This window comes from Apteryx mantelli, chromosome 22 (assembly GCF_036417845.1).
Source record: "Apteryx mantelli isolate bAptMan1 chromosome 22, bAptMan1.hap1, whole genome shotgun sequence".
Lineage (NCBI taxonomy): Eukaryota > Metazoa > Chordata > Aves > Apterygiformes > Apterygidae > Apteryx > Apteryx mantelli.
This window is the reverse complement of record NC_089999.1, coordinates 10,588,482-10,603,221: the sequence shown is the minus strand read 5'-3', so window position 1 is coordinate 10,603,221 and position 14,740 is coordinate 10,588,482. Positions and strand designations below refer to the sequence as shown.

At 42.7% G+C, this 14,740-nt stretch overlaps 2 protein-coding genes across 2 annotated transcripts in view; one reads left to right on the top strand and one right to left on the bottom strand.

Moving 5' to 3' along the window:
• Nucleotides 1–755: 755 nt before the first annotated feature.
• ITGAE (integrin subunit alpha E) overlaps nt 756–14,740 on the bottom strand; it is a 33,360-nt gene continuing 19,375 nt past the window's right edge. The window contains 17 exon segments of the mRNA XM_067309942.1: nt 756–1,505; nt 2,101–2,211; nt 2,818–2,913; nt 3,312–3,413; nt 3,520–3,649; nt 3,857–4,572; nt 6,143–6,195; nt 7,045–7,168; nt 7,253–7,319; nt 7,778–7,855; nt 8,829–8,905; nt 9,212–9,313; nt 10,548–10,683; nt 11,377–11,447; nt 12,899–13,027; nt 13,713–13,861; nt 14,513–14,646. Of these exon segments, the coding sequence (XP_067166043.1) occupies nt 1,449–1,505; nt 2,101–2,211; nt 2,818–2,913; nt 3,312–3,413; nt 3,520–3,649; nt 3,857–4,572; nt 6,143–6,195; nt 7,045–7,168; nt 7,253–7,319; nt 7,778–7,855; nt 8,829–8,905; nt 9,212–9,313; nt 10,548–10,683; nt 11,377–11,447; nt 12,899–13,027; nt 13,713–13,861; nt 14,513–14,646 (2,332 nt within the window). The 3' untranslated portion in view covers nt 756–1,448.
• On the top strand, nt 3,824–7,437 carry HASPIN (histone H3 associated protein kinase). The gene has a single exon (XM_013953878.2). It carries the CDS (start codon nt 3,824–3,826, stop codon nt 6,428–6,430), a length of 2,607 nt encoding a protein of 868 aa, XP_013809332.2. The 3' UTR covers nt 6,431–7,437.

Here is a 14,740-nt window from a genome sequence, read left to right as displayed (position 1 = left end):
ATTTAAAGCTAGGACATACCAATGGTTGTACCACCTGTAGAATGCCCATCCCATCATAAAGGTGATCTCTGTTACAGCTTAAAGAGAAGTATTAATAGCTCTGCCCAGGTACTAGACCGGAATTTTACAAGGAAACTTTAACATAGGCCACAATGTACTTGTTAACTTTAGTTAATATCAGGCAATATTGGTTAAGCCAAGGGAGACATGGAACTATTTTGCTTTCTGTAGGTCTGAATGAAAGTCTATGTTTATTCTACTGCTGTGTGTAAAAACACATTAGATTTGTGAGGTTTATGGTTAGCCGAATACGACAGAAATAACAACAACTACACAATTAAGGACAGAGAAAGCCAAAGAGAGGAATATTGCAAAGTGAATGTACTTGTTCTTTTGTAAAAACAGGGAGCATGGAGGGGGGGGCATTATTTTTTAGAGATCATTTCGTTGCTCAGGAAAGAAAACACCTGGTACTGGCTAAAGCCAGCCACAAGGCACTGCTAGGTACCTTGCTTCCTGCAAGATGCAATTACTGATAATCTAGAGCTGACAACCTAGAATTGCTCATGACTCACCCTACTTTCTGCTTCACTGCCATCAGGGTGAGTAGCAACATGACTGTGATCAATGCTGCAGCTTACTGCTCAGTTCTGCTCTTAATTCAAACATAGCTACTTTTCCTGGGCTTCTTTGGAACAGGTGTTGCTAACCATCCCAGCTTAGGGAACTATTTAATGATACAAGAGGAGTCTCTCTGAACTGGTAGTGAGATCCATGAAACATTTTTATTTGTGACCAAATCAGGATTTGAAAATAACTCAAAATGGAAAAGCAGAAATGAGATCATGAGATACAAAAAAACCTCATCACCACATGCACTTATGGTTCCAAGAGTTAGATACTTCAAAAAATGTTCTGCTGCATTAAAACACAAAAATCTTTATATTTGTATATATAGATACATATATACACAAAACATTTGGCTCTCCATTTTCATTAGCAATAGCGGAACGGAAAGCCTCCTCTATCTATTTCTATTTCAATCTATTCCAAAGCCATTTAGTATTAAAATCAATTTAAGAACCACTCAGTATCACAACAACTAAGAGTGCAATCCAATACATAAACCTCACAGGCTCCAAGCTGAATTTTCCCTAGCATATCTACATTAAAGCAAAATCTATCACAGGGAGTCTAGTTGATCAGTACCAGGCAGTCCCTTTTTAACAAGCAGCCAGTTCAAATTAAACAAGCAGGTAACTGCCCACAAGCGCAGGGCCCCCGTAGTCAAAACAGTCAGTTGCGAGAGTCCCAAAACCTAGAGTTTCATAGATCTATCCCAACTCAGGGAATATGATTCGTTTTGCATCTCAGCCAGACACTGACTCCGGTATTTCCAAAGAGCCGGTGACAGAATAAAGAGTGTTCTGCTTTGGCCAGCCTCGTCTTCAGGAATTGTCTTCTTGCTCCATCATATTTTTGTAGTTTCTTTTGAAAAAGCCACACTGGAAAAAAAATTATTCAAAAAAATTATTAACTCTTCACATATGCATTAGTTTTTGCTTTTTCTTAAATTTTAAAATGAAAATTCCAAGTTCTTCCCTCTCAGAGTTGCTATAAATGAATGAGTGAATGCAGAATGCAGCCAGCATATTTCTGACAAAGCTGTAAACCTTTACCATTTTTTAAAACACTTCAGAATGTCTACTAACGCTTCATAACGTTCGAACATTCTGCAGAACACTTTGAAACAGGAGTTCAACAGACCTAGGCATGCAGAGAAGGAGTTTCTTTTCCAGTACTACTGAAATGCCTCCATTTGCATTCTAAAATATAGCAGCTAATTAACAGTTTAAGATGAGAAGTGAAAAGGAATGCTTTTCTCATTTAAATAGCATGAAAAAATGAGAGGTTATACTGCAATGCTCAGAATAGGAATTTGTTCAAATCTAAGACACTGAGGCATCTAATACAGAGCTCTTACAGTGATATGTCCTTCAGTGTGTTTAAAGAAATCTCTTTCATAATTAGAGAAATCTTAAAACCATAAGTACCTTTAATAACAAGATCTCTATTTTGTTGTGTGTTAACAATACTCACTTTCCAGAGGAGCAGAATAATGAAAGCCAACAAGAGAAGGCCACCAACAGAGCTTCCTATGATAACTGGCAAGGGATCAAATGCTTCCTCTTTCAGCAAGACGAGAGCAATCTAGATCAGAATCAAGACCAATTTAGCATATGCTGAAGGTCAGTTGTTTTCTTCTTGGCTAGTTTTTAACTGAGAAAGCTATATAGTTTGAACTAATGTTTAACCTTTGAACTCCATGCTAGATGCAGCATTAACCTACCTATGCAGGTATTCTGCAATGCAATAAGAACTGATTTTTTTTTTTTTTAATACCAAAGCTAGTCAAGGAAGTTAAATTCACTAAGTGTTTTCTACAAGTTTACAGCAATTACAAAAATCCCCAGTAACAATCCTTCAGAATAAAGGGCATGCCTTCACTAGGGGAAAGAGGAGGAATTTCCCAGAGAGGACAGGAGCTGTTACCCACAAGTGTCAGATGATATCCAGAATTCAATACAAACCCTCAATATTTTCCTAGTATATGCTAACAAGTATCCTCCCTTTGCTTTCATCCTATAGTCCAAAACGTGATTCCACTAAATTCAATGGTGGAATTATTGTTTGCTTCAGAAGGTCTAGGATTTAACTCTGGAAGTTGATCAGTTTTCTGGGTTCAAGAAAAACATCTAGATCTCACTCGTCCTGCCCTAAGAAAAGGACCAAGCTGCCTACACGGTGCTCAGATACCTCAGCATTATGATTCTCTTCTTTCAGGCCCAGATAGAGTTTTCTGTCGAAGGTGATTTTCCCAGCAACCAGCAAATCAGTTCTGGGTTTTAAGAACTATAGAGTAAGAATAAACACAAAGAAAATAAAAATCACTTAACAGCATCTTCAGAAAAAAATGAAAATGCTGCAACAGCAATCAACAGTATCCTTACCCAGACTGTAAGAACTACCCTGCATACAGTTTCTTGTATGTGTACCCTTATAGATGACTGTATCGTAGTGAGCAAGTGCCTGGACAGACCAAGGCTTGTGTTGTCACGCAAGCTGTTGTGCCAGTACCCATTGCTGGGGGAACCAAGGGGGCTGCAGCACCGCTGCGGAGCCCTCAGCCCCACGAATAAGACCTTACTCTCGCTCCACGGGGTCAGAGAACAGCTCTGCGCGCGGAAGAAATCCTTCCTGCAAACCCCGCGGGGCCGAGGGGCTCGGGCAGCACCGCCCCCCGCGCGTACCTGCTGCGCGTCGGCGACGGCGAGCTCGGCCGCCACGGTGACGTTGTCCCAGTCGGCGCTGAGGAAGCAGTACACGCGCTGGTACTGCACGTCCCGCGCGGCCTGAAACGACAAGGGGGCGTCACGGCGGGGCGCCGGGCCGGGCTGGGCCCCCAGCGCCTCGCCGCGGGCCGCTTTTACCACAGCGGCGGCCGCCGACGTCGCTCACCGTCGCGGCTGCGTCACCGCCGTAGCCCTGCAGGCCCGCTACCGGCTCCTCGCCCACCGTGCACGCCGTGGTGCTCTGGAAGGGAACGGTTACGGTCGGAAACAAACCGTTACGATTGGAAGCGAACCGTTACGGCTGGAGGCGTTTCCTCGCGGGGGTGGGCGGGGCGGCCCTGGGGGCGGGGCGCCGCCGTCCTCTCGCCCCCCCCCACCCCGCAGCTCTCGCGAGGTCTCGTTTGAAACGGAGGCGGGCGGGCGGGCGCCGCGGCGGCCCCCGAGGCACGGCGAGCCCCGGCGCGGCGGCCATGCCGCTCCAGCCGCGCCTGCTGCGCACCTACTCGCGGCGCGGCGGGCAGCTCCGCCCGCTGCCGCCGCCGGACCGCTGGATCTCGCCGCCGCGGGACCGCAAGCGGCTCTTCAGCTCCACCTCGGCCGCCTCCAGCGCCGCCTCCAGCGCCCGCTCCGCCGCCTCGGCCGACTCGGACGACCCCGACTTCTCGCTGCCCGGCAAGCGCCGCCGGGAGCCGCCGGGTGAGCGCCCCGCGCGGCCCTGGCGCCTGCGGAGCCGCCGCCGCGGCGCGGCCGACAAGGAGAACCGCTCGCCGCCGCCGCCGCCCGCGGGGGAGCTCACCTCGCCGTCGCCCTCGCCGCTGCCCCGGCCGCGCCGCCCCCCCGCCCGCCGCCGCCGCCGCCAGGGGCCGCCGGCCGCCGCGCGGCGCCCGCTGCTCTGCAGCACCCCGCAGCGGCCGCCGCCGCCCGCGCCGCCCCGCCGCCGCTCGCCGCCCGGCCTGGCGGAGCTCAGCTCCGTCGTCGCGCTGAGCCCCGAGGGCGGCAGCCCGGAGCTCTTCTCGCCGCCGCCGGGCGCGGAGCGGCGGGGGCAGAGCCCGGCCCCGCTCGCCGCCTCGCCCCTCCGCCTGGCCCCCGTGCGGGGCGGGCGGCAGGCGGCGGCCTCCGGCAGCGCCCTGGCCCCGCTGGAGGCGTCCCGGGCAGGCCGGAACCGGCTCCCGCCGGCTTCAGCGAGCGACCGCTCGAGGGAGGACGGGGATGGACGGTCCTGCCACGGGGGCTCGAGGGCGTCAGCACGGGGAGGCCACCAGCCGCGAGGCTCCCTGCCCTTACTAGGGGCCACCACGGCTCAGCAGGCAGCTCTGCCCGCCCTTAACGCTAAGCCGCAGGGCGCTGTAGTGTGTGATGGTGCCAGTTCTGAAGGACCACGCGCTGATCTGAGGAGAAACTCAAGGAAAGGAAGCTTGAGCCGCCAGAGAGGCCAGCTTACTCCGGTGGTGGTCTTGGACCCTCAAGAAGTGCCCGTGTGTTTGAGTGGCATGCAACTCAATGAACAGGCAGATATTCAACCCTCCTGCCAGCAGCCAGTTTCTCCTTCAGGCCTGCAAGGAGCCTTGGAGAAGAAATACAAAAGCAGCAAGGTCATTCCTGGAGATGGAAGTACCTGTAGAAAAGCTTGCATCAGTGGCTTCAGTTCCAGCCGCTGGGGGAGACAGACAAGGCTCCGCCCAAACAGGCACAAAAATAAGAGACAGCAGCAGGCTAATAACTCCTTTTTCAGACCACAAATGAGGCAAAGAGGGATGAAGAAGAACGTTCTGGAGATGTCTGCAGATGTAAGAGACAATGACTGTTCTTTCCTCAATAACTCCCATTGCTGGGGCAGGGTTCGAGCATCTTTGTCCTTCCATAAGAAAAAGAAAGTTGCCACAGAAGAGAGTTTCTGCAACAGCATCCTTTGTACGCCTTCGATGAAATCCCAGCTTTCAGGGCCCCAAATAACCCTATCTGCTGATAAGGCTCAGTGCTGTACTTGGTCTGCTTCCTCTATGGCCCTGCTGGCTCCCAGAAATTCCTGTTCTGTCCTGGAGATGATGCTTACAGATGCAGAGAAGGTATATGGGGAATGCCACCAGGAGGGGCCTATCCCTTTTGAGGAATGCATTCCCTTAGATAAGATGAAAAATTGCCAGAAAATTGGGGAAGGGGTGTTCGGGGAGGTCTTCCAGACTCACAGTGAGAGAGGACCTGTGGCCTTAAAAATAATTCCCATTGAGGGGACCGAAAGAGTAAATGGTGAAGCTCAAAAGAGTTTTGGAGAGATTCTACCTGAGATAATAATTTCAAAGGAACTCAGTCTTCTGTCCGAAGAGTCTATGAACAGGACTGTAGGGTTCATTAGCTTGTACTCTGTGCACTGTGTTCAGGGGGCCTATCCTAAGCACCTCCTGGAAGCCTGGGACAAATACCACAAAGTAACAGGATCAGAAAATGATCGGCCAGACCTTTTTGGGGATGAGCAACTCTTCATGGTTCTGGAATTTGAATTTGGAGGCAGTGATTTGGAGAATATGAAAAAGAAGTTAAATTCGGTGGCATCAGCAAAAAGCATTTTGCACCAGGTCACTGCTTCCCTGGCTGTGGCAGAACAGGAACTGCACTTTGAGCACAGAGACTTGCACTGGGGCAATGTGCTGGTAAAGAGAACAGATGTAAAGGAGCTTAATTATGTGCTGAACGGGGAAGTGTGCACAATCCCCACAGCAGGGATCCATGTCAACATCATAGATTATACCTTGTCTCGGCTAGAGAAAGATGGGTTAACTGTGTTTTGTGACCTTTCCACTGATGAAGAACTGTTCCAAGGCACAGGGGACTATCAGTTTGATATCTACAGGCAAATGAAAATGGAGAACTCCAACAGCTGGACTGACTATCATCCACACAGCAATGTCCTCTGGCTGCACTACCTGTCAGACAAACTTCTGAAAGAAGTGATCTACAAGAAAAAGGAAACAACTTCTGCCATGAAAAAAATAAAGCAGCAGCTCATTAAGTTCCATAAAGAAGTACTAACTTTTGGTTCTGCAAGTGAAGTTTTACATAACAGCAGCTTGTTCCAGTGAGCGAGGGAGTGCAGTGTTTCCACAAATGAAGTTACTGATGCTGCCCTCCCCTTTGCTGTTTTTTTATGTATGATCTTTTTAAATGATGGCACAATGAAGAAATGTCATGATGTCTGTGGGTTATCAATGTGTATAATAAGTTATCAAAAATGTGTTTAAAAAAGTGAAAAAAGTCTTCTGCCTTAATATGCTTGCAGGTGTACTTTTTTGAGGGGAGAGGGGAAAAGAGAACAGACTTTGCAGGGGGGAGATTTCTTCAGGCTTAGTTACATTTTGAATTAAACTTTCTTACCTTTTGAGTTTTAGTATATTAAAAGAAGTTCTCTTTCGTTATTATATTGTCTTTCTTACTTTTTTTTTTAAACTCTGGACAGTGAGGACAAAAGTAAATATTGTTAGCCCAATTGAGGATAGAAAGGGGAAAAAACACCTCTATGATTCATTTTTTAAAATGAGCTTTTGCTCTGTTTGGCAAAATTTGTGCATGAAATCGTACTACAAGATGTAAATATGTAAAGTTTCTGTAACATAGCTTTAGAAACATTCTAATCTTCAATAATCTGGTTTTTTTCCTCTGTAAAGACCTGTGAAGAAGTATCAGATTATGAAAAAACAAATAAGAAAATGTACCTGTGTTCCTGTTGCATTTTTCACACTTATGATGTTGTGACCTTGTAAACGGATAGGAACCCAGATCTGTAACTGGATGGTAGCTTTAAAGCGATTTTCTCCATTTATCTACAGAAGGAAATGCACAAGACAAGTACTCTTTAGTCCTGATTGAAGATGGATCAGATTAACAGAATTTGAAGCTCTACTTACGTTAAATTTGAACTCTTTGTTTTCAACGAGTCCTTGACTAACATTCACGTACATTAAAGAAACTGGTCTGTAGACAAAGATAAATCAAACTAAGTGAACGTTGAATTGAATTGTTATTGAAAGCCAATGCGTCCAATAACCCAGATGCATTAAATAATAAAGGTGTAGCATCATCAGATTTGTTAGCACTGGAACGCTATCTAATCTGTGCATATATGTGTACGTATGCAGTTTATTTATAAGTCAGATGTATCTTTGAAGCTCTCCTGAAGTCTACTTTTTACAGGTTAAGAGAGTCTACATTTGCCCTAGTCACCCGCTGCCTACGACAGGGTTTTATAGTTCTGTTTTCCAGACTCTCTCCCCTTTTGCTGCCTGGTACCAGAGAAAGTGACCTGACAATCTGCAGTGCTCGAAACAATTAAGATGGAAATTGTACTATAATTTCACCAAGCATCCCCTTAATCCTCTTTCCTCTAATTGACTAATGTAGAAGCAATATAATTGAATATTCCTAAAGCTTACTTGGTAAGAACTGCAGTGAATGCATATCTGATATCAAGGACATGTTCTTCAGTCAGATTGGTGCTGTTTTCGTTTATACTGGGGGGAAAAAAAAAGGATGGATGAAAACATTATTAGCTGCCTGCCTTGATGTTTCATTTCTGTGGTTTGAGAACTGCCAATATTGGCTGTACAAGATGGATAGAAACATACAGTGGTAATAATTTATGAAGAAATAGGTACCAGCCCACTGTCTTGTGGGGTGACATGGTATTTGAATATTGGACTAGCCCTTCAGTGCTACTGGTTTTGAAAGTTGCTATTGCCTTGAAATGCTTCTCCACAAACCAACATTAACATGTGAATAGTAGTATTGCTTTCATCAATTAAAATTAGAAGCTTCCACCCCTCACAAAACTGACTGGTCATTAAACTCATATGGAAACCTTTGCCTTAAACTGTGCTTGCAGTGCAGTTCAGCTGCCAGAGATTAGTTTTGTTTGTTTTTATTTTTTTGTTTTGGGTTTTTTTTTTGCTGTTTTAAAAATGCTGTGTATCAGCCAGTTTCCATAGATTTTAATGGGAGGAAAAGAAGGAACATGACAACAGAGGAATCTGAACTGTAGCTTCCCCACATTAGAAAGGCCTTGATCATGAAAAATACCACAAATGTATGTTGTCTTCCTAATCATTTGGTACCTTTGAATGAAAGATCGTCTTGGAACAGAGCTGTATTATACATATTGCTTATCTGTTCTCACTCCTAAGGAAGGAGGATGTCAGGATGCAATCTGGCATTTCAGAAAACACAAGCTTGTAAATATGTACTACGCTTAAATTAAGACCTTAAAGGGAGCTCTATGTTTTACTAAAACAATGAAATATGAGCAAAGTTAAATTAGAAGGGAAGGAAACATTTTTCACACAGATCCAAATGCTTTAGGAGGTTGAGAAGAACAAGTATAGTTGTGCGGAACTAGTGACTGATAAATAGTTTGTACACCGAGTAGGAATTCTTTTATCTCCTTTTTAGTGCACAGTATATTTTTGTGGTGAAAACAGCAATACTCACTTGGTGACATTAACAGTGATTGTAGACTTATTGTGGAACATGATTTCACGTAATTGCCAAATCACTGAAAAATTTGCCTATTTTGAGGGAAGAGAAAGACATAAGAAAATACTGATTACTCTGTGAATACTCTCTTTTTAACTCACCAGGGTACTGCTGAAATATGATGGCTAATGCATTTTCTGCTCAGCATTCCCTTCCAGAGGAGTTAGACACTACTGAGGAAGGTGGAAAAATCAGTGAAGTGCAGGAATATGAAAACGATCTGTAGCCTTGAGAAATAACAGAGGCTATGGCCGAACTGTAAAGATAAAGGATGCAAGACAAGCAACTCAAAGTATAATAAGCAGTAGGAGAAAATGAAAATAATGATCTCTACTTACAGTTGTCTTACTGAGTATTGGATGCCCAATTCTGCAGTTTAAGGATGAGGCTATAGAAGTGGATGGCACTGGCTGACCACAATGAATAACTGGGGAGGATGGCTGCCAATAGAATAGGAACACTCTTTAATATTGAATAAAAATGGACTGGGAAATTCAATTCCATCTGTGTCTGCTCCCATAAAATTAATTAGGTACAAATAGCCCAACAAAAACTTGGAAGTCTTAAATCAGATAAATACTCTATTCAGGCTCCAGTCCTAACATCATAGAAATGCCCTCCCCACTCCCCCAAGTTCTTTTTTGGGGCATTTTAATCAGATAGCTCTAGTATGGGCTAAACAGGTTCATGAGGCTGCCTGAACATCTAAAGGAAGTTGGATAAATGAGGTTGGCATTAATGGATTGGCTCTCATATTAGAAAAAGTTGCTCTATAGTCTCAAGTGTCTATTGCATATATGTTCCACAAATAAATTCTGTGCTGTATTACAGCTCTGGATACAGTCCAGTGCTTAAAGACTTGTCCTTCATAAAAAATGATGAAGAACTTGAAAGTTTTAATGTGAATAATGGAAAAATTAACTGGCACAAACCACTTATCTGACGTGCTTATGAAAATTTCCAGAGCTCTGGGTGCTGCTCTAATTTAATGCATTAGAATAAACATAATTTACTTTTAGATATTATATGTATTTATGTCATTTCTGAATGCACTAATTGAGGCTGGCCAATTCCCTGCAAACAGCAGAGACAGCTTTTTAATTCCATTTAATTCTCTCCTTTGCTCTGTGTACTTTCTATATTGAAAAAAATATGATGCCCATACTAGACCAAGAACTAGTCTCAGTACTGACTAGAAGTCAGCGTTTATTATCAGTATCTCTAACCTAGGCAATAATTTTTTTTAGCAACCCAGAAAACTGTCAATCTAACCTGCTTCCCTGTACATTGGTTCTCAAATCATGCAGACAACCAAAACTATCATAACCTTTATTAAACAGATAAATACCTTCATTTTTAGGTTCAATTTGTTCACAACTCCAGAGCAGTCAATAACAGGATTTAAAAGATGCTAAAAGAATATGGGTTACTCATGCACGAATTGTGGTAAATTACAGAAGTCCTCATCTACTTCCATCTGCCTGTTTGTCTTAATGATCATTGATTCTTTTAATGATGCCACACAGATGAGTTTTACAAGAAGCTGCTCACTTGTCAATCCTTGAACAACTGACCTTCCTTCAAGATTTATTTATGTAGTAAGTGAATAGGAGTCAGAGCTAGGCTTTCCTTCAGTGATCTGCTGTTAGACAAATAGTTCTTCCATGATCTTACCTCAGCAGTCATCTTTTTAAAATTTAAGTTTTCAGAATAGTCCAAAACCATAGTTGTCATGTAGGAGTCATCTCCGCTGTTACTTAGGGAAAAATTCATGGTCACTTCTTCAGTGTGGCCCACTACTAATTCTTTTCTAGAAGCAGACAGAAAAATGAGATAGGTGACATACAACTTCTAAGGGCTGCTATTTAATAAGAGGCCCAAGGCATTCTGGTACTAGTAATTGCTCCCCTCAAATGCTTTCACACACAGTATAATGCAATAGCCCAATTAATTATTCAGTATTCTTCAGGGTGTGTAGGAAAATGCTTCCATATTATTGAAGGCAGTCATCTCTAAACCCTACATAACATTTGATCACTTCCGTTTTACATCTAGATGGCTTTTAAACCTTTCTCCATTTGATTAGCTTTTCAGTGAATCTCTGGAGTAACTTTTTACAATGAAGTGACATCTACCCTTTTGCCTAAGGCTATGTAAACTGAGTGATTCTTTGCTCCAGTGCTATGCTATGGATCAGTCCAAAACAAAATCAGATGTTTACCATCAAATGCCAGAATTGTGATTTTAGGACAGCTACGGCTGTTTAAACACTGATCCCACCTCTGAGATTTCCTCGCATGGCCCAGCAAAGCCCAGGGAGGCATACAGTTACAGTATTGTATGAATGTAATCTTACAGAAAGAATAAATTAGATGGAAATTAATGTAAACAAAGGGACAATAAATCTTGTCTGAGAATTTGAACAGAACACCTTATGCACAAAGATGACATTTTATATGAATGCTAAATGCAAAAAGTGGATAATACAACTGCTTTGACTCACGGAATCTGACTTGTCAAAGTTAAATGAGCAGTACAGATGGTCTTGTTGTTGCAGTTCTTCTCGTAAGGCAACTGAAAACAAACAGATCAAGTCAAATTTTAACTGTCCTGATTTTTCTAAGATACCAGATTTAGAATACCTTTACATATACACATACACACAAGAGTCCTTCTCTGAAAACTGAAATTCCCATGACCTCATTTCAGGAAAAGCTGGAAGTAAGAGGGCCTTCTAGTGGTGAGTCACTCCCAAGTTGATGATGACTTGTAATTCAGCTCCCAGAAAAAGATCTATTAGCAGTAACATGAAACGTCTTCACTGGGGACAAGGGTCATTAAAGAGATGCCAGTTTACCTGTGACTTGCCACAGGAGTCACTATCTAAGCCAGTCTGGTGAAAAAAATGTTAGCTAAAATAATATTACTCCTTTTCCCCAAATGACATGTTTTTCTTGAATAAACATATTCATATGCTGTGCAAGCTTCTAGGTGTGCTATTTTGTAGAGATGAGGTTACTTCCCAGTGTCTTTCACAATTGTTTTTTTCACCAATAAAAATCTGTCTGTGGCTTACATTCCTGGAGAAGTTCATTGATAATTAATAATTAGCTGTTGGGTACTAAACCCAGTAGCAGTGTTGACCAACAGTCAAGAATCTCATGAAATATTCTTATGAAATTAAATGCATCATCAACATCATAATTCCTAAAATCACTGTTATCATAGTAATGAGCGTTCATTATTGCTCCGCACTAAATGTTGTTCTAACTCCTCTGTCCTATGCTTGATAGACTGTTAATTAAATATTGAATTGTAGTAAAAACACCTATTAAATAGCAAAAAGCTGCCTCTTTACAGAGCTTTGTGGAATTTTTCCAAAAGCTGTGATTTAGATTTCAGACTAGTTGTGAAAAAGAGCTGGATTAGCGTGCAAGAATCCTGCTACTAAACAGTAAGCGAGGAGAGAGGATATCAGACTTAAAGGTTAAGTTTGTTAGAAGTTTGCAGCCTCCCAAATATTGGTTTCAAACAAACAACTAAATCCAAACTAAGAAAGTATTCATTTCTTCAAGATTTTTTAAATTTTAGAAAATTGTTTGTGTGTTACTACCAAATACATCATTCAAATAATAGGTCTTAATGTAAGTTCCAATGTAGAATTCAGTATCTGAAAAGTACTTCACAAAACACACAAACTGTCTCTGCCTTCTTCACAGGTAGCATCTGAATCTCATTTTATACAGAGGCATAGAAGAAATGCTGTGGTCAAAATCAAAGCAATTTTGTAGCAGATCTGAGGTTGGACCTTAGAGACAAGATTGTCCTAACAGGGTGTGAGTATCTGCTATGGGGGAACCTGAGCCTAAAGTCTACCTAAAATACAGTACTTGTAACTAAAAAGGGAGCAGGGGAGAGAGGAAGACATGCACAAGCTAAGAAAACCACAATTTTTTTTTTTTTAATAGTAAAGGCTATGATCCTGGAAGGAGAGAAAGCTCTTTGCTAAGCTTTTATTTTATTACCTGAAAATGCATCTCAGATGGCTGATATCTATCCAGAATAGGAACAGCAAATTCCATCTTACTGTTTTTATTAAAGAGCTTGTGTTTAACTCTGAGAAAAACACTGGAAAAGCAGTTGAAGTCACATGGCTACAAGGAAGGAAGAACAAAAAGTTAAGAAAAGTATCTGGGCATTAAAATGCAGAATGGTGTGTACATGTCATCTCTGCATGCCTGCTCTGCTTCCTAAAGTATAAATACAGGGAAGCAAAACGACAGAGTGAAATAGTGTAAGAAACAGGGCAAATATAGAGCAACCTTCCCCCAGCCATTCTGTTCCAGCTTTTGTCAACTGGCATGTCTAGGGACCTTCTGGCTCAGAGGTTGCCTTTGGGCCATTGTTTTTAATAGCTACCAGTGGTCCATAAACTTGTCAAATGTTTTTTTGGATCATTTTCTACATTTGGCTACCATGACACCCCTGGATAACGTGTTCTACATTTCAGTTATTATTTTTATTGTGAAAAACAGTTTCCTTATGTTTGCTTTAATCCTGTAGAGCTTCATGCCTCTCCTGAAGTCTTGTGATTATGAATACTTCACATGCTTACATTCAAAAGGATGAGACTGATTTTTAGCAATATAAATAAAAACGGCACATGTGGCATCTCTTGCCTCAGCTGTGAACGTGCTCAGGAAGTCTAACACCCAGAAAACTCTACCTCATTATATTTTCTTCACATTTCAAGAAAAGTTCATCCTCAGGCAGATTCTGTAACAAAATCTTTCCCTCTTAGCCCTTCTTTCTGCAGTAAGTCTGATCAGTATCACCTACCAGTGCATAGAGCTGCAGCTCTAAGCACGTGTCCTTGCTGACCAACAGCTGTCCGCTCCTTGTGGTGTTCTGATCTTCAAACTGCACTCTTTTCTTTGGCATTTTCACATCTAAGTCCACCGTGTAGAGAATGTATAACTGTGAAAACACTGGAAGCACAGATAGGATTTTTCTGTGTGCTCAGAACAACGTAACAGAACTGCAGAAGGGTCAGTGAATGAAGGGTAACCGAAACCTCTGATCAGCAGCATTCACAGAGGAGGAAAAATACAGTGACATATTCCCAACAGCTTCCCACAAGCCAAGTAAAATGGAAAGACTCTTACATTTAGATTTGCTCCCTACAGAAACTCTGAAAGTTCAGGCTCCAAGGTGCAAGATTCAAGATCCCCAAAATATGTTTAATTTCTCCCAAGTATACTATGTTAGTGATAGTCCAGTTTTGAATAATGGGATCCTTGGCTTTGTTAATGGTTTTGATCTGCTGTCTTCCATCTGTTGCTGAGAGTGCATATTACAGCTGTACTCAGATTGTAAAGGAAAACTACCATAAAGGCTGTTTGTGAAGACAAGCAGAACCAATACTCAAGCACCATGTTCTTTCCTAGAATGAGCAGGTGCAAATTCATTAACCTCAACAGAGCTTTGCTGACTTCTGACAATAGTGAATTCATCTCTCTAATTTCTATCAGGAGAAATAATTTATTTGTTAGTTGTACCAGAAATTGCCCTCACTGCCAAGTTCCCAATGCCAGCGTAGGACTGTAGATTTCAATCTGATCACAATTCCAGTTTGTTACCTTGTTGGGATGCTGGTAAGGCCGAGATTATATTGAAGCACAGTTTTGCAGTAATTAAGCTGTTATTTTGCAAAATTAATATTCTCTCAGGGGTGAATCTCATGCTGGTGAGAAACTGGACAACTGGTCTGGAGCTATCCAGTGAAGAACAGATAAGAAACAGAATGAAATATACATTTGCAGACTGAAACATTACAGGAGAAATGGTCTAAGAAATCTTGACAGCAA

Bases quoted from the DNA above. Each gene is read 5' to 3' on its own strand.
- HASPIN (XM_013953878.2), top strand. From the start codon at position 3,824: ATGCCGCTCCAGCCGCGCCTGCTGCGCACCTACTCGCGGCGCGGCGGG.